Raw genomic sequence first — 25,746 nt, forward strand, 5'->3', positions numbered from 1 at the left:
CGCCCCATCCCTCTCCCTTCCACAGATCTCCTAATGTCTGTTCCCCACTGTTTTGTCCTTCCTTCTCCCGCCCCTCGTCTCATGCCCCCCTTGATGTGTGTTGTGTGTTAGCTCTCACACGAGCCTCGACAACATATACAACAAACAAACAAACAAGAAAAGCCACTCAAACCCCTGGGTCTCTTCATCTCAGCCATGATATTTCTTGGGCAAACCACATTTTCAATTTGTCTTCCAAAGCCAGCTGCTGACTGGGCATCCTCCATCGTACAAAGTCCAACCTTGGTATCCCTGACTCCTGTCCACCTACAAGGCTTCTCTGCAACTTGATGGAGTACTGCACCCCTGCCTCACACATTGCTCATTTTGACACCGTGGCAACCAAGGCCTTCATAACGATGAGAATATTCCATGATAAAGCTGAGTCAATGGACTTATCATTTTCCCATCACAGACAGGTTGGTGGTCTCTATCTTCTACCACCTCCTTTCTGGTCTTGCATTTGTTCATCTTTTTCCCCACCTGTGGAACCAACTTCTGCATCCTCTTTAATCTTATTCTTTCCAACAGGTCTTCAAGACAGCTGTTTACCACCATGTCCCATCACCCCCCCCATCCAAAACCAAGATCTTTTCTACCCCGGTTAACCCCCACCCCAAGCCCATCGCCCTCCACATTTCCAGTTTTCCATGTAAGTGTTTGCTTCTGTATCCATTTTGTCTGCCGCATTCATCCTCCCATACCCCTCATTCTATTCCTCCCCACACCTCTTATTTGCCTAAGTCTTCGATTTTGTCTTTCAACCCTGCTGTTGGTTCCCCCACCCCCACTCAACTGTTCCTTTTGTTCTGTAACATCGTGACCTGTTCTAAGTTGTAGCTCTTCCACCAGTCTTGACCTTGCATACAAAAAAATAGATTTGTTTACTTTGATGAATTGTGCAGACTAATGTGGAGTTACCTGAACTTTTACCCCACATTACAAAAGCTTCCGTTTTCAGGATCTTTCCTTCAAAACCTGGAAAAGATCCAACAAAACACATGATCAAAAGACCAAATTTTGATCCATTGAATATAACTTTTATTGACCACTAGCAAATACAACCCCATCCCTTCGCTGATGGGGTTATTAAAGGGGGGAGGAAGCAGGGAAGGGAGTGGAGGTGAGGGAGAGGAGGAAGGGAAGGGGGAGAGAGGTGGGCGGGCAGAGAGAGAGACGAGGAAGGGGAAGGAGGGGAGGGAGAGAGGGGAGGTGGGGGAGGCAGAGAGGGGACGGAGAGAGGGGGAGGCAGAGAGGATGGAGGGAAGTGAGGGGAGAGGAAGGAGGGGGGAGAGGAAGGAGGGGAGAGGAAGGAGGGAGGGGGGAGGAAGGAGGGAGGGAGAGGAAGGAGGGAGGGGAGGTGAAGGAGGGAGGGAGAGGATGGAGGGAAGGAAAGGGAGAGGACAAAGGGAAGGGAGGGGAGACAATGGAGGAAAAGGAGGGGAGATGAGAGGAGAGAGAGAGGAGAGAGGGGGAGCTCAGAAGGGGGAAGTGAGGAAGGGGGGAGCGACGCCTCTACCAAACGTTGCTATACACTGCAGGATGGAGGGGTGTGTGTGAATGTGTGTGTGTGTGTGTGTGTGTGTGTGTGTGTGTGTGTGTGTGTGTGTGTGTGTGTGTGTGTGTGTGTGTGTGTGTGTGTGTGTGTGTGTGTGTGTGTGTGTGTATGTGTGTGTGTTAGAGAGAGAGACAGACAGACAGACAGACATGCAGAGAAAGAGAAAGAGTGAGGGGTGTAGGAAAAAAATAGACAAAGGTGAGGAGTGGAGTTGGGATTAGTAAAGAGAGTGATATGTTATGCTTAAAGACTGAACAATCACACAAAAAACAAAACTCATGTCAGAACTGCTCTCCACACAATGACACAGCAGAATTTGTAAAGTAATCCACTGGCACATCTGCAAAAACTTTGATGTCCCAGTTCCAGAAAAACCATGTGAACATGAACCAAAAGCAATCACTGAAGACATGGAAGTACCACTCACGTACAACCTAATGATCCCATCGAGCATGAAAATCGAAAAAAAAGCATTGCGAACAGATACCATACTTAGGTACAAAAATAGAAGAAGGCATTGCTAAATCAGGTGTTAATACCAGTGATTTTGGACTAAACGATGCAGAAATCAAGAAAATGACCAAACACCAAGACCTCAAGAATGAAGTGAAAAGTTCCTGAAAGCTGAAGAATGCCAAAGTTGTACCAGTGATAATTGGACCTCCAGGAATGATGAAGAAGAACCTCACAGAGATAATAAAAGCCATCCCTTGGAATATGACCACAAACGAACTACAGTAGGAATCTGTCTGGGCCACAGTAACGATCCTGAAGAGAGCCCTCGGCACAAAACTTTGAGAACGGAAAACTTCACAGCTCGGTCCATGAATCGTGACCCCTTACTGAAATGAAGGTGGATACTTTGAGCCCACCCTGGGAGGACTCCATTCCACATTCTGAAACCCACATATGGAGATAACAATCAACGAGAAACACACACACACACACACACACACACACACACACACACACACACACACACACAGAGCCTTTTATAAGTATATATACATACATAAATATAAATGTACATATACACATAGTGTGACGAGCACTCCCCCAATCTCCATTGGACATAGTTCTCCACCAAAGCGTCACCTCTAACCCAGACAAAGATTACGTGGTGAACATCAGTTAAGCATTCAACGGAACTGCCTATTCGGATTTCCGGCTTATTTGCCCTCATCAGGATGGCATACCGATAAATAGCTAACCAATGATGACTTTGCTGTATCAAACCTTCCCAGAGTTCCTCCACAACTACAAAGATGTTCACACATAGTACACACATGAGAATCCCAATGCTTCACACACCCTCAGCTCCCAGACCAGTTTCATCACTTAATGGTGAATCATCAGCGACAGCACAGACAGCAATGCATGCCAATGAGGCTCTCAAGCATGTACCACTTGCAAACGTCAAAAGCAGTCAATATCTAAATAATAAAGAAAGACCCACCCACATCTCTCACCTGTGAATGGAGGGAATAGCCAATCAGCTCTCACCTAATCAACTAAACATCAGTGATAACACAGATAATTCGCCAATAAGCAATGAAACCGGTCCGGCAGCTGAGGGGGGTGTGGAGCTGACCTTTCTCAAGAGTACAGAAATTAGTGTAAATCCCCCTTATATCAATGCAAAAAGGGGGTGGGCACAGCTGGACCCACCAATCAATGCTGTTATGGAACTTGGCCGTTGACCTTCAAATTTTGGTGCGTTAAATCAAACCAATTGCATTTTTTTAAATATACTTTTGCATTGTTTGTGCATTTTCAATGAAACTGCAAACCATTTATATATGCATGGCAACACAAGTCTCAGAGAGAGAGAGAGAGAGAGAGTGAGGAGAGAGACAGACAGACAGACGGACAGACAGACATAAAGGGAGACATCAATGATGCACCCAAAATCTCCAAACAAATTCCAAAATCCATATTTCTTACATCCTGCCAAATATATCATTTGACACCCAATGTGCTTTTAAAAACTGAAACAAACAACAAACAAATACATACCGTCTATTACAGCAATGTTTATGCCATTCTTCGTATTCATAATGGCATCACTCATGACACTGTAAATGCAACACAACCGTGACACATGTGGCACATGCAATGAAAAAGGAAAAAATGTGAACAGGAAAAGCAACTATGAGGATTCGGTGCAAACTCACATTTCATTCTCAAAGCAAATGTTAGGACCAATGACATTTGCTATTCCAGATCTTATCTTAAATGCAAAATGCTCAGGTGGGCAGGCAACAGGGCGTCCACATTTGGGAGGATCTGCAAGACATATCAATAGCTTTTGATTTCTTGTGACAGGAGGGTATTATCCAAAACAGCTGCTTGGAAATATACACTGTATCTCACAAAAGTGAGTACACCCTTTAAAAAAGGTACATATTTTGTTGTAACTTTAAACTTAGATGTATTATAAACACAAGACTCAAAGAAATGATAGAGTAGACATTCTGTCATACATGTACAAGCCCAAAACATTTATTCTGTGGAAACAATGTGGCATACTGGGCATATCTGTGAAAAGGGGGGGAGGGGGGGCAACAAAAGTGAGTACACCCGATGTACTTTCTCACATTGAGACGTTATTGTTTTCAGTATTTTTTATGTCCACCATTGTTTTTGAGCACAGCAGCTATTCTACTCTGTATGGAGTTGACCAGTGTTCCACACGTCTTTGCTGGGATCCTGCTCCACTCCTCTGCAATGACTTATCGAAGTTACGTGATGTTGGACACCTTTCGTCCCTCAACCTTACATTTCAGGATGCCCCACAGGTGTTCTATTGGGTTTAGATCAGGTGACATGCTTGGCCACTCCAACCACCTTGACCTTCAACTTCTTCAGAAAGGCAATTGTCTGCTTGGAACGATGCTTCCAATCGTTTTCGTGCTGAAATACATCTCCTCTACCAAGTTTTCACAGGGAGGGTAACATCTTCTCCTTCAGGATGACACAGTACATCGTAGAATCCATGTTTCCCTCGATGAACTTGAGCTCTCCAGTACCGGCAGCACTCATGCATCCCCAAACCATGACACCACAACCACCATGCTTGACAGTAGGGATAACGCACTTGTCTTGGTACTGTTCCCCAGGTCGCCGCCAGACACGCTGCACTCCATCAGATACAAACAAATTGATCTTCGTTTCATCAGACCAGAGGACATGTTGCCAGTCGTCCAGGGGCTTGGATTGATGTGCCTCGGCAAACTGTTTGCGAGCTTTCTTGTGGCTCTGCTTCAGGAGAGGCTTACGCCTTGGACGACACCCATGCAACCCGATATGATGGAGTGTGCGACGTATGGTTTGTGAACTAACAGACTGGCCAGAAGCTGTGGAAATCTCTTCAGCAATCTTGGCGGCACTTTGTCGTCTGTCTTGGAGGACTAGATTCTGAACTTGGCGAACAGTACGTGCAGTCAACTTTGCTGGTCTGCCCTGGCGAGCGCAACTCATTGTTGCACGCTTCTTGGAGAACCTCTGGATGACCTTGGCCACGGTGTTGGGGCTTACTTACAAAGAAGCACTGAACTTCTTGTATCCTTGGCCATCTGTACGTAGGGCAACAATTCTATCTTTGACATCTTTCGAGAGCTCTTTACCATGAGGAGTCATGCTGCTTTCTCAATGGCGATTGGTACAATATTTCCTATGCAATTGTTTATTCAGCAAGCAGATGCAAAATTACTGCATTGAGTACACTTCTTCACTTTTAACATACCAGGGAGGTTGCAGCTCTATGGACATTGTGTGTATCGTTTGGTGCATATTTGTACCTTGAACACTCTTTGACTTAAATATGCAGAAAATGATGAAAATGGAAGCTGTTTTACCATACTTGACTTACTTCTTGTGCAGACAATAACAGGGGTGTACTCACTTTTGTTGCCTCCTCTTTCAGAAATATTCATAATATGCCACATTGTTTTTATGGAATGGCAGTTTTGTGCCTGCAGACATATTGCAGAATGTCCACTCTGTCATCAACTCGAAGGTTTTGCCTCCAGCACAGCTGCTTAAAAAGTTACAATGAATTATTTACATATTTGTCAAGGGTGTACTCACTTTTGTGAGATACTATATGGATATATATATATATATATATATATATATATATATATATATATATATATATATATATATATATATATATATATATATATATATATATTAGTGCTGGACCGATATCGGCAATCGGCACATGCCAATCTCGGCAATTTTTTAGCAATCGGCATAGACTGATTTGAGTCAATGTGGAGTGCCAATTACTGATTACAGTACGTACTGTATAAAACCCAAAAGCCTTGAGTAGCTTTAACCCTTGTTTTGGATGAATTTCAATAATCATATTATAAAAACAAAGTTGCATTATATATGTTTCAAGGAGATGTGCATAACCATGAATCTTTATAAACAGCTGCCAATCGTCAGGTGTTGGGTGAAAAAAATATTTGTTCTGTAATTTAGAAAACACGTTAATTCAGCAAATGGCTTGGGAATTGAGTGTTATCAAATATATTTTGCTTTGAATCTCACAAAGAGAAACCATTTAACCTTTCTAACGCACACATGATTCATGTGAAATAACAATCGCTTTAGAAACAGCCACGAGGACAAAGGGAAATGCGATCGCGTGCACGTTGCTGAGGTTAAAGGTTAAAACCGACTGAACGTCCTTCCTGGCCGAGTATGTCTTGATGTCAGACATTCCAGGCATTCCCGAATGCATCAACGCATCAGTTAAATTCATTTTTTCACATTTCACAGGTGGACGGACAGAATTCTGGGCCTCCGGGCAAAAGAGCACATTCACATGCAGTCTTCAACAGCCCAATTATATAACACATTAACTTATACGTATGTTGTAAGTGCATACTGCATTCTCGATTCCTAACATGATTGTCAGTAACAGAGTCCCTTTGTGATCCGGGGACTCGCTGTACTGTATTTTGTGTTAAAACTTCCTTTTCATATGACCAGATAAATATGAAATGCTTCATTTTATATCCGTGAATAGCTTATCAAATGAGCACATGGGAATGCCGGGAACTCTCTCCTCTCAACATACTTATCCAGGAGGACAAGCTGAAGGGGATCGAGAGGAGAGTCGAACTGGATGGGTGTTTTTTTTTGGAGACAACATTTCCTCACTGGATGGGCGTTGTTTCCCTAAAGGAGCTCATCTGCCCTTTAGCAGGTATTGTTTTTAGTCTTACAAGGTGTTAGAGTCACCCTCCCCACTGGTGAGCCAATGAGGGTAGCCAGTTTAGTCGCCGACGACCCGACCATGCGGCAGGTAGCACTAGGTTACATGTTACCAGTGGCAGTCAAGAAACCTGACTGACCTGACTGAGAATTGCTCTATCATGTTCATCCAGCCGTTGTTTTAAAATCCTTCCAGTTTCACCAATGTCGAATTGGTCACACTCTTTGCATGATGAATGGTGAACTTCTCCAGATTTATCATCAGTTGGTATTGGGTCCTTTTGTTTTGAAATGACATCATGGATGGTGTGTAGGGGCTTGTAGGCTACGCCAATCCGTGAGCCACACACTATCCTGCCAATCCTTTCTGAAAGGCCCGGGTAGTATGGCAGGACACAGTGCCCAAGTGTGTCTGGCTCCTTCCATTCTGTGTGTTTTGGTTCTTTCAATTTGGGGAGTATCCCTTTGTTGTACCCATTTTTGAGCAGGACACCTCTAACTAATCTGATTTCTTTCATTGCCTCGGCTTTGGAAGATGACAGCATCCATGCCCTCTGCTGAGAAGGTTCGTGCTACACTGTTTGTGGGAGATTGTGTTGCAGGAGTTAAAATCCAGTAATCTGCTGGTGTGGGTTGGTTTCCTGTAAACCGAGGTCTTTCGGGAGCCGTCAGGTTTACGGTGAACCTCCACATCCAAAAAGCCGGTTTGCTTTTTTTTCAATTTCGATTGTGAAGTTATTGCTGGGGAATACCTGGCCAAGTTATCCCAGTGGGTAGTCCACAATGTTCGTACGTACAATGACGAAGGTGTCATCTACATATCTGTTCCAGTAACATGGGAGCCAATTCTCATGAGACTCAATATCCTTCATTCGAGTTCCTCCATCACCAAATAAGCTACAACAGCAGAGACCGGTGAACCCATAGCTGTGCCAAATATTTGTCGGTAGTGTGCACCATCATAGATGAAGGTTGTGCTGTTCAGACACATCTCCAGCAAGCTTGCAATATCCTCAGGTGTTAGTTTGCTCTTTTGAGAAGCCATTTTCCAATCGTTTGAATGTTTCAACCGGTCGAGTGTGACGCTCACCACAAGGTCGACTGGGATGTTGGTGAAAAGGGAAACCACATCGAAAGATACCATCGTCTCATCATCCTGGAGTCTAATCTCTTATCATTTGGACAAATTCAACACTATTCTTAACTGTTTTATCAGCCTTTCATACAAGTCTGTCAATGATACATGCTACAATGCCTGACAATCGGTAAGATGGTGCATTGATGAAGGACACGATGGATCTCAGAGGACATGTATTTGTGGAACTTGGGAAGACCATCGTCTCAGACCATCTCAGACCATCTTGGGAAGACCATACAGGCCCTGTCTCAGCAGGACCATTCCGCCAAGGAGGTCAGCCTGAGCCGATGCAAATAACCAATCATGAGAGATGACCAATGTATGGTAACCATAAGTGTCAGCCAATGGAGACAGAGCTCATGCTTTTGGGTGCCAATGAAAACCCAAGTTATGCGAACATTTGTCAGAGGGACAGAGACTGGTCTTCAGCTTGGAATGGTCTTCAGCTTTGCTTCGTCGGACTGGTCCTCAGCTTAGCTTGGTCATCTTGAACTTAGCTTGGTGGTCCTCGGCATCTCGGTCCGAGTTTTGGTCTCAAGCTTCGGAGTCTCGTCTTTTGGCTATTCAATGGGACTCGCTGCGTCTTGCCTGATGTGTGGCGCTTGGAGCGGATGTGCAGACTTGCTGCATTGCGCTTGAGCACATTGAGCGGAACCTGCGCAGTGCACATGAGGACTGAAACTTGTGGGGAGCCAAAGCAGTGTTCACCCCAGGGAGGTTGCATCAACCCCACAGAGGTGCCGCGAGGTATGGAGGGGTTCAGACACACATACCCCATCTCTCTCATTTCTCTTGGATCAATGAGACCGGCCATATTGCAAAGTGATAAGTGATGGCTTCAGAATCTGAGGACGGGTACGTATTCCGAGGGATAAGAGGAATTGCCTTGTAAATACATGCTTGTGCATTGCTTTGTAAATGTGTGCCAGATTTTATTACATGTATAAAACTCACTTGTGCCCCTTCTCTCACTACCTTTTCTAAAACTACGTGGCATTCCATCAAGCAGAGCTTAAAGCCATGTGATTATAAAAAGGTCTTTGTCTGAGTTCATCATTTTATATTACCGATGTGTGAGGGGCGGGCGGGGTGGGTTGAGGACTTTCGGTGGGAGGGGAGTTGAAGACAGATTTCAATCCTCCAACCTCCATGTCGGTGCTCACCGCTACGTGAAGGCAAAGACGCCTCGGAGCTGTCACATTCACAATCGCTATGCACTCCCGATACGTGTTCCCTTCATTGTAAAACTACCAAAGCGATAGTTAAAATTATATATATATATATATATATATATATATATATATATATATATATATATATATATATATATATATATATATATATATATATATATATATATATATATATATATATACATATGCATCAGGAAGAAGATAATTGGTTTTGCATTGTTTATTGTCATATACTTTACACATATCATATCTTATAAATACATGTGGAAAAATTACAGGCCCAGATCAGGAATCAAACCCAGGTCCTCTGGAAAACCATACCGGTGCTCCAAAATCTGAACTATCTGGGAAACCCACCAGCTGAACAACGCAATTCCTCCACATATAAAAATGTCACTCTCTTTCCCCCCACTGTTTCTCGGGCACTCACTGCCAACCATAGGAGCAGCAAGGGCCTGTCCACAAACGTACGGTTTGCCAGGCCACAAGACCTGTTCATTTATAATAATATCATGTCTGTCGGGATTGTGAGAGGGACAGGTGACTGTGATGGGTGGGGAGGTTGTTTGAAGGCTTGAAGTGGGGAGAGGATTGATGCCTTTGGGTTGAGAGGGGGTAGGTGAAGACTTGGTTTGTGAGGTGGATGTTGAGGGCTTGTTCACATTTTGCATTCCACTGAATTTCCACGGGTCCCTACTTGTATATATATTAATTAATACTAATAATATTAACAACAATTATGAGAGTGGTATCATTTGGCAAGGATACAACCGAACGTACAATCTCTGTCCTGGCCGAAGCACATTTGGGCTTGGTGAAAAGCAAACCAAAGCTCAAGCAGTACAGTGGGCAGGTATGCCACAAGGCCTTGAAAAATTGGTGCAATGGACCAATGGACCCACTCACAAATCTAAAGGGTAATGATTAAGGGTTCTAAAGGATCATTGTGATGGGTTCAGTTGTGTTCAGTGCTGTGCTGATTTGTTGTTTTTTTTTGTTTATCTTTTTTAAAATACTCAAGTTTGGACACGATTAAAGAATGTTCAGTTTTGTGACAGACTCTTCGAGTTAGACACCAAACGTTAAACATGACAGGACATGTTTTGAACCTCCAGCTTTTCGGGGACACAGCAGCGAGGCAAATAATGAGAAACACGAGGCAGACAGGTTTCAAGTATGTCTGATGAGGCTAGTTTGGTTCAGGTGAGTCTTAAAACAATCGTTTTACCGTTTCCTGCACTTTCACCGCTAAATTCTTGAAAACACAAAGACCAATGACATCAGAGTGATAAACTTTTGCTTCTTGAGGTTATTGTGCCTGATTTTTAGCTCTCATACGAGCCTCGACAAGGTATACCAAATAATAATAATAATAATAAAATGCCAAAGATCATTGAGATCGGAGATGACATGTTTAATTACCCCACCATTACATGACTTTATGGGAATGTAGTCTGGGCCATGATCTGTGCATTACATGAGGTGTGTGTGTGTGCGCGTGTGCGTGTGCGTGTGCGTGTGCGTGTGCGTGTGCGAGAGAGAGAGAGAGAGAGAGAGAGAGAGAGAGAGAGAGAGAGAGAGAGAGAGAGAGAGAGAGAGAGAGAGAGAGAGAGAGAGAGAGAGAGAGAGAGAGAGAATTAATTGATAAAAGGAAGGAAACACAAGCTCGCATACCTGTGTGTGCAAGATGATTGAACAGTGAAACATTGTGCTTGACTGGAGAAGGCCTTGCCGTGATGTTTAAGGGCCAATGTTGTAGCAGAATGATGGTTCCCAAAGTCAGCACACAGCAGAAAAACACTACACGTATAACAACTGTGGACACATAAAGAAATATACATTTTGGACAAATTTCTTTAAATCCACCTATCATGAAGCACTGTCATACATTGTTCCATTGTGCTTTCGCAATTGCTACAGACAACTACCTTAACTTTTGCTGTAAATTTGATGGGACAAAATCTCAGATGGAAAAAGGTTGTAGCGTGGACAGACACACTGAAACTCAAATCTATAATCATAAATGTCAGTGTGTGTGTGTGTGTGTGTGTGTGTGTGTGTGTGTGTGTGTGTGTGTGTGTGTGTGTGTGTATGTGTGTGTGTGTGTGTGTGTGTCAGTCAGTGTGTGTCTCCTCTACAACACCAAAACCATGAAACCTAGCAGTCTGAAACTTTTCATGCATACTTAGGGAACTCCAAGGAAGTGCATGAGTGAAAATTGGGCGTTTGGATTAATGAGTGATTAATTAAAACACCCCTTTTGAAGATAATGAATGGCCTTATTTAATTATATCCTTCATCTGTTTTACTTTCGTCACTCATATTATTGAATGCCTGATCGAATCTACGAATTGCTGGGTGCATTGTAATGCTTATAAATGCCCCGAGATGTGGTGGTCGTCGTATGGCAGCTTCTAGCTACTGGGGTAGCTATTGTTTCTTGAAGCGCGACTGTGTCGCTGATGCAGTGCCCCTCTACCAGTACACACACTGGAACTGGTACTCATTTCGCCGACCTCGGAAGGATGACAGGCTGAGTCAACCCCCTGGTGTATTAATTCAGCAGCCGACGGGGCTTGAACTCAGGACCCTAGGATCCCAAGCTGCCACCCGAACCACTGAGCCAACACCAGGCTCCCCGGAGACGTCAGCGTTCGTGGCTTTATTTGATGTCTACACATGCCATAACCTCTGGGATCTCGTAAACTAAGCCAAATTACAAAATTTAAACTCCAGAATTGAACTTTGAAGCAGTTCCGACTGCTAAAGAAAAGACTTAATTAATCCAATTCAGACAGTGTTTGATATTTCGATGTCTCCGGTTGGTGTTTAATATGAGCAATCGATGATCGCTAATGACTTGTCAAGCCAGCTGTTCCTTATCAACCGTTTTGTTGGAGTGCTTGATTGAGTGCTTAAGCCACTTGGCAAGTGCTCTATAAGCTGCTTGGTTGTTCATTTGCAAGCCATGGCCATGGGCGACAAAAGTATTTGCACTGTCACTGAATATATTGATCGACTTGCACAAAGTTCAGTTCACACCCCACTTACCTGCATTTTGCGCCGTGTTGAGGTATGCTGCCTTGGGCGGTGCCTCACCAATTGAAAATGTGCAATTTCATTTTACACAATGTTTCCCCATTTTTTTTTTTTGATAATCTGCTTTCATGATACGACCCATCAATTAGACATAGATATGTGCAGTGCCTAAAGAAAGTTCACACCCCTTTCAAATTTTTCATCTTTTGTTCCCTTATAGAGAGAGAGATGGGGACCATACTCTGTGTGGAGCATTGGTGCTGCCTGAGCAGTCTCCTGGGCTATTAGGTACAATCCTGGATGGGTCACCAATCCGACATAGGATACCAGCAAGCTAGCACTCATTTTGCCGACCTCAGAAGGACGACAGGCCGAGTTATCCCCACCTGATATTAATTCAACAGCTGAGCAGGATTTGAACTCAAGACCCTCGAATCCCAAGCCCACCACCCTAACCATTAAGCCAACACCAGGCTTATTAAATTAAGTTCCCCTATAGCCTGGAATTAAATTGCCGAGGTCGGTTCTCCATGGGCGCTTCTCCAGAGTTCGAAAGGCAAAATAAATTCGAGGATTACAATGAGTATAAATTGTTTACAATGGTTACAAAGCAATGAATCGCCACATCACAGCAAGATAGCTAAGAGATATGCACACTTGCTCCAAGCTGTCTCACCTGGGTTTGAATCCCGACCCAGCTATAACTGTCATCCCGGTGTTTCAGGGCAGAGTGATTCATCAATGTGTGCACCATCTCTCTGATGGACGTTAAACTAGGCATCACAACTGCTGTAATTCGCCCCTCCCCCCACCCTTCTTCCTCTCTCTGACCCCTCCCCTCTTTCCCCTCTCCCCTCTCTCCCACCCCTCTACCTCTCTCTCCCACCCCTCCATCCCTCCTCCCATCACCCCCCCCCCTTTTTAAGGGGATTGTTAAAGACTAACTGTTTAGTTTTGAATTTAGAACGGCTTCCCCAGAGTGTCGCAATTGTGAATCTGATTCAGAGTGAGCTGGCTGGAGGGGTGCAAACGTTGCTGCATGTGTGAGCATAAATGCATGCGTGCAGGCCTTTGCCAGGTATATAGCATGGGTTTTAAATGCTCCCGCCCATTTTTATTTTTTATAGAAGCCGGCGATTAAAAAGAAAATGTTGCTGTTTGGGTGCGTTTCATCATCCTTGCCTTCCCTACCCCACATGCTGCCTTCCCTTACCCTCACACTGCTTTCCCTTCCTCTCCTCCTCTCAGACTTACCTCAACCCTCCCCTCCATTCTCTCTCCCCCTCTCTCCCTCCACTCAGTCCTATCTTTCCTTCCCTCTTTCTGCCCCCCTTAATATTCCCGTCAGCAAAGCAACAGGTTGTATTTGCTCGTGGTAAATGAATAAATTAACAGCGAAGGATTACAAACCCCAACCGTCTCGAGCTGACACATGGCACGTGGGTTAATAAGGCCTATTTCTACTTACTGTGACTTTGCCCTTTGACATTTTGACCCAATTATTATGAAAAGCTCAAACGGTAATGGTAAAAAAAAATTGGCCCCAGGGACGAACACACACACACACACACACACACACACACACACACACACACACACACACACACACACACACACACACACACACACACACACACACACACACACACACACACACACACACACACACACACACACACACACACGGTTGCAAAATCCCACCTCCCATGCTAAATATAATGCTTTCTACTGGGGACCAAAAGTCAAATGGGCAATGGAGGCGAGAACTGCACCAAAACAAAAATCAGTTCTGATGTGAGGATACACGCCAGGATAAATGGAAGCAAGGCAGCACAGGTAAAGCAGGAAAGATAGTGGAAATATATTTATCCTCCCTAAAACGGAGCCAGTATGCCGAAATTGGCATGCCATTTATCAGCTGTAAAATGATACTTCTCCTTCATGGGAGGCCTTGGTAACTTGCATTGACCACCGGCGTTTCTCCTGGAGGTCTTATCGGAAGTGTGAAACTTTAACGAGGGCCTGGTAATTGTGGTTGGAGGATTTGTAGTTGAACTTTATAACAATTTAATTTGATTGGGAGATGAGCTAGGCCGGAAGTGATATCATTGTTCAGCTGTAGGCTGCCTTGAGTCTTCGCCAATCGTGGTGAGCTCACTCTAACTTTGCACCATGCAAACCAAATTTCTCCTCCAATGGATTTGTGGTCAGGTCATGTATAGGAGCTTGTGCTGGAGCAGCACTTCGCTGTCTCCACTTTCCACTGGTGTTCCAGGGGCCTCTGTCTGGCCATCCCCCAGGCAGATGCCTGGCCCATCCCCATCTCCTTGAGATGCAGATCAACTTGCTGTAACCCCGAGGCAAGTGGTCGACCCATTGGCCTCCCCCACTCATGAGACTCCCTCGCTGAGAGAATCTGGTGAGCAGGATCAGCATCAGGAAAATGAGCCACATATCCCAACAGTTGTAGCTGACACTCACGGATGATACAGGAAACAAATCTCGTCCGAGTCTCTCTCAGCAACCGCTCGTTCAACACAAAGTCTGACCAGCGATAGCCAAGGATTTTCCGAAGAGACCTGGTACCAAAGGAGTTAAGTCTCCATCTTAGATCAATGGTCGGAGTCAAACACTTACAACCGTGGAGCAAGATTGGAAGCACCAACGATTTCATGACTCAGACTTTCGCCCTCCTGCAAAGGTATCAACAGCGCCACACTCCATGATCCGGTGAATCCATGACTCCCCAGGCCTAACGCAGACATTAATTCACCACTGGCTCACAACATGCAAAGACATGAACATCACTGCCAAGCTAAGTGAATCTCTCCATGACCTCAACATCCTCACCACAAACAGGCACAGCATCCAAGATGTCTTTCAAAGCCTGCATCTTAGTTTTGATGCAGGCAAACCATATTCCCAGCAGCTCTGACTCCTCATTCAGTGCCTCAAGGGCTTCTATAAAACAATCCAGCGTCTCCGCAGAGATGACCGAATCATCTGCGAAATCTAGGTCAGAGAGGTTGACACTCACAGACAATGCACCGCAACTTGAATCTCTCCAACATGTTCCCCAGAAACCAGTCCAAACAAGTGCTGAAAAGTGTGGCTTCCAATACATACCCCCGACAAACTCCAGTAACAACTGGAAATAAGTCAAGGATGGAACCACCACACCTCACAGCACTTTTAGTACCAGAGTATATTTCAGAAATCGGATTGATCACTTTTGGTGGCACCCCACGAAGACCGAGAATTCCTCCAAGCCCATTCCTTGGTTTACTGCAGTTGGAGTGGAGGGTGTTGTCTCTTGACAGAGGAATCCGATGTGAAGGCTCGCTGGGTCAGTTACTTTCAGTGGTTGTACCAGGCTGATCCACCAGATGTTGAGTTGGATGTCAGGGGTGTTACTCTCCCAATTGCTGACCCTCCAATCAACTGTGATCCACCTTCCTTTGTGGAAACACAGGCTGTGGTGAACCGGTTGAAATGGAGTGAAGCACCTGGGATCTGTGGCATCCATGCTGAACTTCTCAAGGCATCCATGCTGGTGGAAATTCTACACTCATGTGATTGCGTGCAGTTCTGTATTCCGTTTGGAGCACAGTCATCTTCCCAACTGACTGGAAGAGGGGTCTTATTGTACCTCTCTGGAATGAGATGGGTGATCGCCAGGACTACAACAATGATGACGGGATCACCAGGGCTGCTCTCAGTGCCAGGCAAGATCTTTGCTCGGATAATTCTTGATAGGGTTCACCACCATCTGCTTGAGCACCAGCGCCCAGAGCAGTCAGGCTTTACACCAAAGAGGTCAATGATTGACTGTATCCTTGCTCTTCATTTCCTCACCGAACACAGATGAGAGTTGCAGCAGGGGCTGCTTGCAGCCTTTATTGATCTCTGCAAAGCATTAGATTCAGTGAATTGGCTGCCCTCTGGAGGATTCTTGGTCTTTCTGTTGTGTCACCAAAACTGATCAATCTGATGTCTGAACTATTCTCAGGTACTGAGAGAGCTGTGAGATGTGGTGATGCCATTTCTGACTTATTTCCAGTAGTTACTGGAGTTTGTCAGGGGTAACTACTGGCCCTCACACTTTTCAGCACTTGTATCGACTGGAATCTGGGGAATGTGGTGCATTGTTTGGGGATGTCAAGATCTCTGACCTTGATATTGCAGATGATGTAGTCATCATTGTGGAGACGGGATATCCTTTTGGGGGCCCTCGAGGTGATAAATGAGTCAGAGCCACTGGGATTATGGGTTTCCTGGGTCAAAAATAAGATCCAGGCTTTCAATGACATCTTGGATGCTGCTGTCCTGTCTGTGCCTGTTTGTGGTGAGGATGTTGAGGTCGTGGAGAGATTCACTTACCTTGGCAGTGATATTCATGTCTCTGCTGGCTGTGAGCCAGCAGTTAATAGAAGTCTGGGTCAGGCTTGGGGAGTCATGGATTCACTGGATCATGGGGTGTGGCTCTGCCGGCACCTGCGCAGGAGGACGAAAGTCGGAGTCCTTAGGTCCTTGTGCTCCCAGTGTTGCTCTACGGATGTGAGACTTGGTCTCGGACCAGGGATATGAGATGGAGACTTAATTCCTTTGGTACCAAGTCTCTTTGGAGAATCCTTCGCTATCTCTTGTTAGACTTTGCGTCCAACGAGCCATTGCTGAGAAAGACTCAAATGAGATTTGCTACCTGCATAATCCGTGAGTCTCAGCTGCGGCTGTATTGACATGAGGCTCGTTTTCCTGATGCTGATCCTGCTCACCAGATTCTCTCAGTGAGGGAGCCTCGTGAGTGGAGGAGGCCAATGGACCAACCACATTCCTCGTGGTTGCAGCAAGGTTGATCAGCATCTCAAGGAGATCGGGATGGGCCAGGCATCTGCCTGGGGGATGGCCAGATGGAGGCCCCTGTAGTACTGGAGGAAAGTGGACGCAGCGACGCCCTTCTCTGGTGCATGCTCCCACACCTGACCTGACCTCTATTTCCAAAACCACTGCATGGAAAAAACCTGAAGCTTGGCACATGTGAAATTGGAAACAAGTGTATTGTTACGTCTGAGCGGGGGGGGGGGGGGGGGTATGCATCCAAAGGGTAATTAGGATGTTTAATCAGGTATGCCATGCTTTTCGAGTGTACCAGGATCTCGATGTAATAAGTAGCAATTCAGTGGTGATAAGTTGTCGAGTAAATGTCCATTTCTTCAAGGGGGAAATGATAATTGTCACGTAATTAGATAGGGAGACGGGTTAGGGTAAGTGTGCCTGCGTAAACCCTTTTAGGATTCCCTGGAGGCTTGCCGTGATGTCACAGGACAGTGCTGCGGATGGCTCCGCCCCGTGATCATGATTGGCGGAAGGCGATGGCAGAGGGCCAATAAAAGGGCTCGATTGGAAGTGACGAGGACTCGAGGATAAAAAGGTTCTATTCGGGAAAAGGGGTGGAAGAAGAAGATCGATAAAGAAAAACAGTTTTGGGTGGAGGCTGTTGTGCTCGGAGCGTGCTCGATGTTGCGCTGGTTCGTTCCTGGATTGATTGTGTCTCGTGGCCTTGCTGTGCCTCATGCCTCACCTCGGTTGGCTCTGGGGTTCTGCTGGCTCGGAGTACGGGGTCGAACGGCGGGCGGACCTGCCTCCCTCTCCTGCTTGCAACTTGGTGCCAGAACTGGCTCCCTGACGGCTGTGAGCGGACTTGGGCCGACACCAGGAGGTCGACAGCTCCACGGTGTCTCCTGCCCCTGACGAGCGCAACGCCAGCTCGTCCGGCGCCAATCCAGGAACTGTTGCGTCTACACCACGGGCCAGCCTGACCACCAGGACCAGCTACGTTGTGTGTGTGTGTGTGTGTGTGTGTGTGTGTGTGTGTGTGTGTGTGTGTGTGTGTGTGTGTGTGTGTGTGTGTGTGTGTGTGTGTGTGTGTGTGTGTGTGTGTGTACCTGGCGCCTTAGAGGGTTTGAGATTTGTACATCCATTGGAATTTTTTGTGTTTTCCCCACGCCTGAACCCACACCACCATCCCGTTGAATCGCCCCGGATCCCTCCTCTTGCCGTGTCTTATTATTTCTGGTTAGAGAAATAAACGTTATTAACTCAGTGAAAAGCGAATCGTGCCACCTTCCTCGTCCCGTTTGCGGTAGAGCGATTAAAACCGCCATCTTTGGGTTGTAAAAAATAAACCGCCTCCATCGTTTCGGCTCATTCTATGTTAGCGGGACTGTTCAAGTCCCGTGGACGTCACATTTGGTGTCAGGAGTGGGATGTTCGAACCCATCGAAATTATATTTGGTATCGGGAGAATATACCAGGATTAAAATCTCGCCACGAATTGGAATATAAAATTACTACAGAAAAGCGAGCGAGCGCGGGAAAATTTGGGCGGGAGTTTTCAAATTAAAATTAATTGGCGGCAAACGGACTTCTGCACCATGGCGGATGTGCAGATGTTTGAGGAGGAAGGCCACGTGTCTGGCAGCGAGTCGGGGGAAGAAGGGAGAGACGGGGGTAGGATTGGAAACTCCCCCATTCCAAGCGTGGACCGTGCTTCATCGCCCATAACGGGGCTGGCAGCGCTGGAAACCGGCGCGATGACGATCCAGACAATGTTGGAACGTTTAATAGGGGACATGACGGCACAAAGGGCAAATCAATTCGTGACACAGAGGGCAGAAATGACGGCACAAATGGCAAAAATGACGGCACAGGGGGCAGAAATGACATCAATTGGGGGTAATGGGGGAACAGTTGGGTGCATGGATTTATTTAATGAGGGATGAATTGGGGGAAAAGATGGAGAAAATGAAAACTGAGATGCAGAAGTGTGTGGATGTTAAATTGGGGGAAATACAAAGTAAATTCGAGGATAGATTGGAGGAAACAAAGGTAGAAATTACATTGGAGGGGGAAAATATACAGAAGAAATTGGTAGATAAAATTGATGCAATGAACATTCGGGTTGATAAAGTGGATGAAAGCCTGAAACATCATCGTGCCTGTGTGGATGCTCGTATGCAGCTGCAAGTAGAAGAGTGGGGAGAGCTGAGGAAGCAAGGGATGAATTTGGCGGAGGAGGTAAAAGGATTGGAGGCTCGTTTGGACGAAAAAGATAAAATTATGAGCCAAGATGAAGACTTGGATAAAGGCCTGGTAGAGCCGTCTTTTGTAAGTAGAGTGTCCGGGTTGGTTGAGGAGCAGCTACAAACTCGCGACGGAGCCTTGGAGGAGGTTGTGCGGGCCCAGAAGATTCTGCGGGAAGAGGTGAATCGGTCCATTCAACGTTTGGAACAGGAGGCAAAATTGACCCATGAGACCCTCACCACAAAACATCTTTGGCCACAGTGGGCTCCGAAATTGGATACGCAACCACAAGGGTGTTTGATCGCTGGGCTGGATTCGGACAAGGGAGAAACTGGGAAGCGGGCCACCGGAAAAGTGATCCCCCTGGTAAATTTTGACGGGTCAGGGAGCGTTGAAGCTTTTCTGACGCAATTTGAGTGCATTTCTCGACTAAACGGGTGGAATGAGCGGGAACGTACAGGGAATTTGGTGGCAACGTTGCGGGGACCAGCCACAGATGTGTTAAACGTGATCGCGGAGGGATGTTGACCAGCTCCTACATTTGCGAGGCGTTGAGCCGTCGGTTTGGGTTCGCAGCGAACTGTGATCTGGTGCGGGCCCAGCTCCAGCACCGCAGATTAAAGCCGGGTGAGACAGTGCAGGAGCTGGCACAGGACATTTACCAATCAGTCAGGATCGCGTATCAGGACCTTACAGTGGAGGCATGGGACAGACTGGCACTCGAGAAATTTTTAGCTGCTCTTCCTGACTCTGAGGTCCGAGCGCTAGTGGAGCTACAGGATCCACCCACCGTACACCGAGCGGCCGAGTGCGCGGCCAGGCTGGCCTCATGGAGTCGGCGGGTCGGGTGCCCGAGAGGCCATCGGGGACGATCCGACAGGCGGAGATTCGGGATCAGGGAGGGGGTCTGGGAGAAATTGGCATTACCCAAATGCTTCAGGAGATGAATCCTCCTGCTGAACTGCCAGGTCTATCCGAGGTGCCCTTACCTAGGTCGAGTCCAGAAATCACTGTCGGGGGTCGGGGAGACTAGATTGGGCTGAGCATATCGGGCCATGCTCGGCTGGTGAGATTGTGGCGAAGTGCCTCCTTTGGTGAAAATAGTGAATTGTGGAAAAATTGGCATGGGTTTGTAAGTTCTGCTGGTTTTAGAGTGACAATAGGGACAGTGGGTAATTGGTAACAAAGCGGGCACGAGTGGCTGTCCAATGGCTGGTGTGTGGATCGGGTGAGGAAAAGTGCTGTGTGAGTTGTTTCAAGTTAAGAAGTGAAATGTATGGTGCACACGTTGATTTTTTATTGGACATGGTGTGGTAACAGGGAAGGTCATGGTCGGTGAAGTGTTAGAAAGCAGGTGTCACATGTAAGGCCGATGGGGTGGGGGGAGTCATGTGGGTTTTGTGGGTGGGGATGATGTGCTTGTCCGCAGGGATTGCTGAAGCTCACGTGAGCGGGAATTGCGACGCCCTTCAAGGAGATTCACCCCTGGTGGCTAACGGTGACAGTGTCTGGAGGCAACTGGGAGAGGGTCTGGTTGGGCGACCAAGGTGGGTAGGACCTTGGCGACCCAGGAAGGCCAGAGGAGCCAGTGAGACCCCTTCCAGTGTGTTGTACGGGGTTAGAGCTGATGGCTACCAGGGGGGTGGGAATCAAAGGGAGCGGGGTGGAGAAACGTCCGGGTTGGACTAAAGCTTACCTGTGGGCATGGTTGCACCTGAGATGCCCCCATCATCTTGTGGTAACCCACCCCACGGCCATGACGGGATTCAGCCTGCATCATTAAAATGGGGACCATGACCTAGAAATGTGATGATGACCATGGTGTGAGTGTTGTGAAGATGTGCGAGTCCCACTCGATCCCGCACAACTTGACATGTGCAGCAAGGGCATGATGTCCGCATAATTTTGGGGTCAAGCAAATTTGAAAATTGGCTCCCCAGGTAACGCTGGGTCTATTAGCATCCACTGGGGGACGCGGTCAAGTGTAAATATCCCGTGAATAGTGTCGTTAAGGCTTAGAGTAGGAACGTAAAGTATAAGTGTTGTGTTTTTGTGGAACCTTTTGTTTCCCCTCCCCAGATCACTGGAAGAGTGTTGGACAAGAGCGATGATCCAGAGGATGGAGTGCAACTTCGCTCAGTGCTCTCACTCTCATGTGATAAAATAAAAAAAAAATTAAAAAAAATGACATTGTTTAGGCGAGGATAAGGCCATAAGGGGGTAGTACATTAAGCAGGATAGGTAAGTTAGCTGCGACTCGCTGCCCATTGCCCCTCCTACTTTATTTCGTTAGGTTAATTAGGTGTGAGTCAGTAAGTGTTAAGGCTGGTACGGTAGCGCCTGTGATATACCTTGCAGGAGCTGCGGTACCAGAGGAGGGGGCAGTGTTACGTTTGAGGGGGGGAGGTATGCATTCAAAGGGTAATTAGGATGTTTAATTAGGTATGCCATGCTGTTCGAGTGTACCAGGATCTCGATGTAATAAGTAGCAATTCAGTGGTGATAAGTTGTCGAGTAAATGTCCATTTCTTCAAGGGGGAAATGATAACTGTCACGTAATATGATAGGGAGACGGGTTACGGTAAGTGTGTCTGCGTAAACCCTTTTAGGATTCCCTGGAGGCTTGCCGTGATGTCACAGGACAGTGCTGCGGATGGCTCCGCCCCGTGATCACGATTGGCGGAAGGCGATGGCAGAGGGCCAATAAAAGGGCTCGATTGGAAGTGACGAGGACTCGAGGATAAAAAGGTTCTGTTCGGGGAAAAGGGCTTGAAGAAGAAGATCGATAAAGAAAAACCGTTTTGGGTGGAGGCTGTTGTGCTCGGAGTGTGCTCGATTGTTGTGCTGGTTCGTTCCTTGATTGATCGTGGCCTTGCTGTTCCTCGTGCCTCACCTCGGTTGGCTCTGGGGTTCTGCTGGCTCGGAGTACGGGGTCGAATGGCTGGCAGACCTGCCTCCCTCTCCTGCTCGCAACTTGGCGCCAGAACTGGCTCCCTGGCGGCTGTGAGCGGACTTGGGCTGACACCAGGAGGTCGACAGCTCCACGGTGTCTCCTGCACCAGACGAGCGCAACGCCAGCTCGTCCATCGCCAATCCAGGGACTGTTGCGTCTACACCACGGGCCAGCCTGACCACCAGGACCAGCTACGGTGTGTGTGTGTGTGTGTGTGTGTGTGTGTGTGTGTGTGTGTGTGTGTGTGTGTGTGTGTGTGTGTGTGTGTGTGTGTGTGTGTGTGTGTGTGTGTGTGTGTGTGTGTGTGTGTGTGTGTGTGTGTGTGTACCTGGTGCCTTAGAGGGTTTGAGATTTGTACATCCATTGGAATTGTTTGTGTTTTCCCCACGCCCGAACCCACACCACCATCCCGTCGAATCGCCCCGGATCCCTCCTCTTGCCGAGTCTTATTATTTCTGGTTAGAGAAATAAACGTTATTAACTCAGTGAAAAGCGACTCGTGCCACCTTCCTCGTCCCGTTTGCGGTAGAGCGATTAAAACCGCCATCTTTGGGTTATAAAAAATAAACCGCCTCTGTCGTTTCGGCTCATTCTACGTTAGCGGGACTGTTCAAGTCCCGTGGACGTCATAAGTATTTTTTTGATGTCATAGGAGGCTTCATTATGACATCATAATTACATAAGTCAAACACTTTATCTGATCACTATGAAAAATTTTGAGGATCATCTGGGGCTAATTTGTATCGGGGGGCGGGGGGGGGGTTGATGATGTAATTGGTCACTTGGTTCGGCAGCCATATATTTTTTTAACCTAAAACTATTCAAAAATCTTCTCTGAAAAAGCGGAACAAAATGAGGTGAAACTTTACACGTATGATCGCCTATCCTTGAAGAACAAAAAGTTCTCCTCATATGACATCATAGGTCACATGGTTTGGCAGGTATGATTTTTTTTGAAGAATAAAACTTTAAAATCTTCTCCAGAATGGCTTGACAGATCGAGGTGAAACTTCACCCACATTTTCCCCAACGCTTGAGGATGCCAGGATGTTCATGAATAATTAATAGATCACATGGTCTGGCAGCCATATTGGATGGAACAAAAATCTTTTAAATATTTTTTTTTCTTTTGAACCGTTTCATCAATCAAAGTGATTGCCAAAACTATGATCTATTCATTATGCGGAATATATGTATTAAATTTCAACCTGATCGGATGAATCGTCTGGCAGCCAGAAATATTTAATATTTTGAATCTGGATTCAGGGATTTCAATCAAACTTGGTACAAGCATGTATAATGATGAAATAATGTGGACAGAGACATATCTGGTGATGTCGTGACGTTGAGTGCCCTTCTAATTATCCCGCTCCGGAGGGAGGGAGCGGGATATTGTAATCGTCCGGTTTGTTTGTCTGTTTGTTTGTTTGTTTGTCTGTCTGTCTGTTAGCAACTTTACGGCAAAACGGCTTTAGCAAACACTATCAAATTTAATCCACAGGTGGGCAATGAACCTTGGACGACCCCATTAACTTTTGGGTCCAATTGGATCAAAGGTCAAGGTCAAGGTCACGAAAAGATCAAAATCGTTTTTCGCTCATAACTTCGTCAAAAATGATCTGATTTACTTAAAACTAAGCTTATAGTGAACCTTATTGTATTTGTCACTTATAATCCTACCCATTCCTATTGTGAAAAATGCATATTTGTGAAGATCGGTCGGGTCCGAAGATTTTATGCCTTAAATGGGCGGGATTTGTTGTGCCTGGCACCACTTGTTTGAATTTTGTTTCACTTGAAGGATTCAAGGCACAACAATGATATGGATGAATGTGCTGCATTGAAAGAGGCCAATCCACAGGCTGCAATACAATGTGTAGTATGTACACACTTAACAAATACGAATGCACTGTACACACAACAACAAACACTATAATGCAATGTACACACAAAACAAACACTGCAATGCACTGTAAATATATAACAAACACTCTAATGCACTGGACACACACACACAACAAACACTGTAACACAAACAATAAAACACCATAATACACTGTACACAAACAAACACTACAATGCACTGTACATACAACAAACACTGTGATGCACTGTACCCACACAACAAACACCAGAAAGCACTGTACACGAGATAAACACCACAGCAAACACTGCAATGTATTGTACAAACACAACAAACACTGTGATGCACTGTACACACACAACAAACACTGTAACACAAACAATAAAACACTATAATACACTGTACACAAACAAACACTACAATGCACTGTACACACAACAAACACCGTGATGCACTGTACACACAAAACAAACACCAAAATGCACTGTACACGAGATAAACACCACAGCAAACACTGCAATGCATTGTACAAACACAACAAACACTGTGATGCACTGTACACACACAACAAACACTGTAATGCACTGTACGCACACATAACAAACACTGCAATGCACTGTACTCACACAACAAACACTGCAATGCACTGTACACACAAACACTGCAATGAACTGTACACACACAACAAACACTGTAATGAACTGTACACACACAACAAAGACTGTAATGCACTGTACACACACAACAAACATGATCATGTACTGTACACACCATACACCATAAAGCACTGTACATACAACGAATACTCCAATGCACTGTGCACACAACAAACACTGTAATGCACTGGACACACAAACACTGCCATGAACTGTACACACAATATAGCGCAACGCACTGTACATACACATATATCTCAATGCACTGTACATACACAACATACAGTACAGTGCACTGTAAACACTCAACAAACATGGCAATGCACTGTACACACAACATACAGTGCAATGAACTGTACACACAACAAACAGTGCAATTAACTGCATACACAAACACCACAATGAACTGTACACACAACAGACACTGTAATGCACTGTACACACAATGTGCAGTGCAATGCACTGTACACACAAACACTGTAATGAACTGCACACACAACATACTGTGCGATGCACTGTACACACAACATACAGTGGAATGCACTGTACACACAAAAACAAACACCGTAATGCACTGTACATACAAACAAATACTGCTCTTACGCTGTCAAGGATTAATGATGTTATCTTTTTCATTGAATACATTTATCCTTCCCAGGATGATCAACTGCCTTTGGTTGAAGCTGATTTGGCTCACTCTCCATTGTTTTCCAGTCCACCCCCTGGATCAAATACCCCGAGTTTAGACTAACACATGATACACACCCAAACGTTCCCTTTCCCTCACCTTCATAGGCTTGACTAAATGGTTTATAGTTTACACCAGAGTTTAACAACAAACGGAACACACAGTTTAACAACAAACGGAACACTCAGTTTAACAATAAAAGGAACACTCAGTTAACAACAAACGGAACACTCAGTTTAACATCAAACAGAACACTCAGTTTAACAACAAACAGAACACTCAGTTTAACATCAAACAGAACACTCA

The 25,746-nt window shown here is 45.8% G+C and overlaps 1 protein-coding gene across 4 annotated transcripts in view; it reads right to left on the reverse strand.

The window, feature by feature from the left end:
• LOC147014922 (protein FAM3C-like) overlaps positions 1-25,746 on the reverse strand; it is a 50,592-nt gene that overhangs the window by 24,381 nt on the left and 465 nt on the right. For 2 of the 4 annotated variants that reach the window (XM_085853395.1, XM_085853394.1), the window contains exons 2-5: positions 10,832-10,972; positions 3,772-3,883; positions 3,614-3,672; positions 961-1,017 (exon numbers count right to left, since the gene is read on the reverse strand). In XM_085853395.1, coding sequence (XP_085709521.1) covers positions 961-1,017; positions 3,614-3,672; positions 3,772-3,883; positions 10,832-10,972 — 369 coding nt within the window. The remainder of the gene's footprint in view (positions 1-960; positions 1,018-3,613; positions 3,673-3,771; positions 3,884-10,831; positions 10,973-25,746) is intronic. The other 2 variants (XM_085853397.1, XM_085853396.1) reach the window with 1 other exon arrangement.

Source organism: Eptatretus burgeri, chromosome 13 (assembly GCF_056783735.1).
Source record: "Eptatretus burgeri isolate ZD-2024b chromosome 13, Ebu_testis_v1, whole genome shotgun sequence".
In the NCBI taxonomy this organism is placed as follows: domain Eukaryota; kingdom Metazoa; phylum Chordata; class Myxini; order Myxiniformes; family Myxinidae; genus Eptatretus; species Eptatretus burgeri.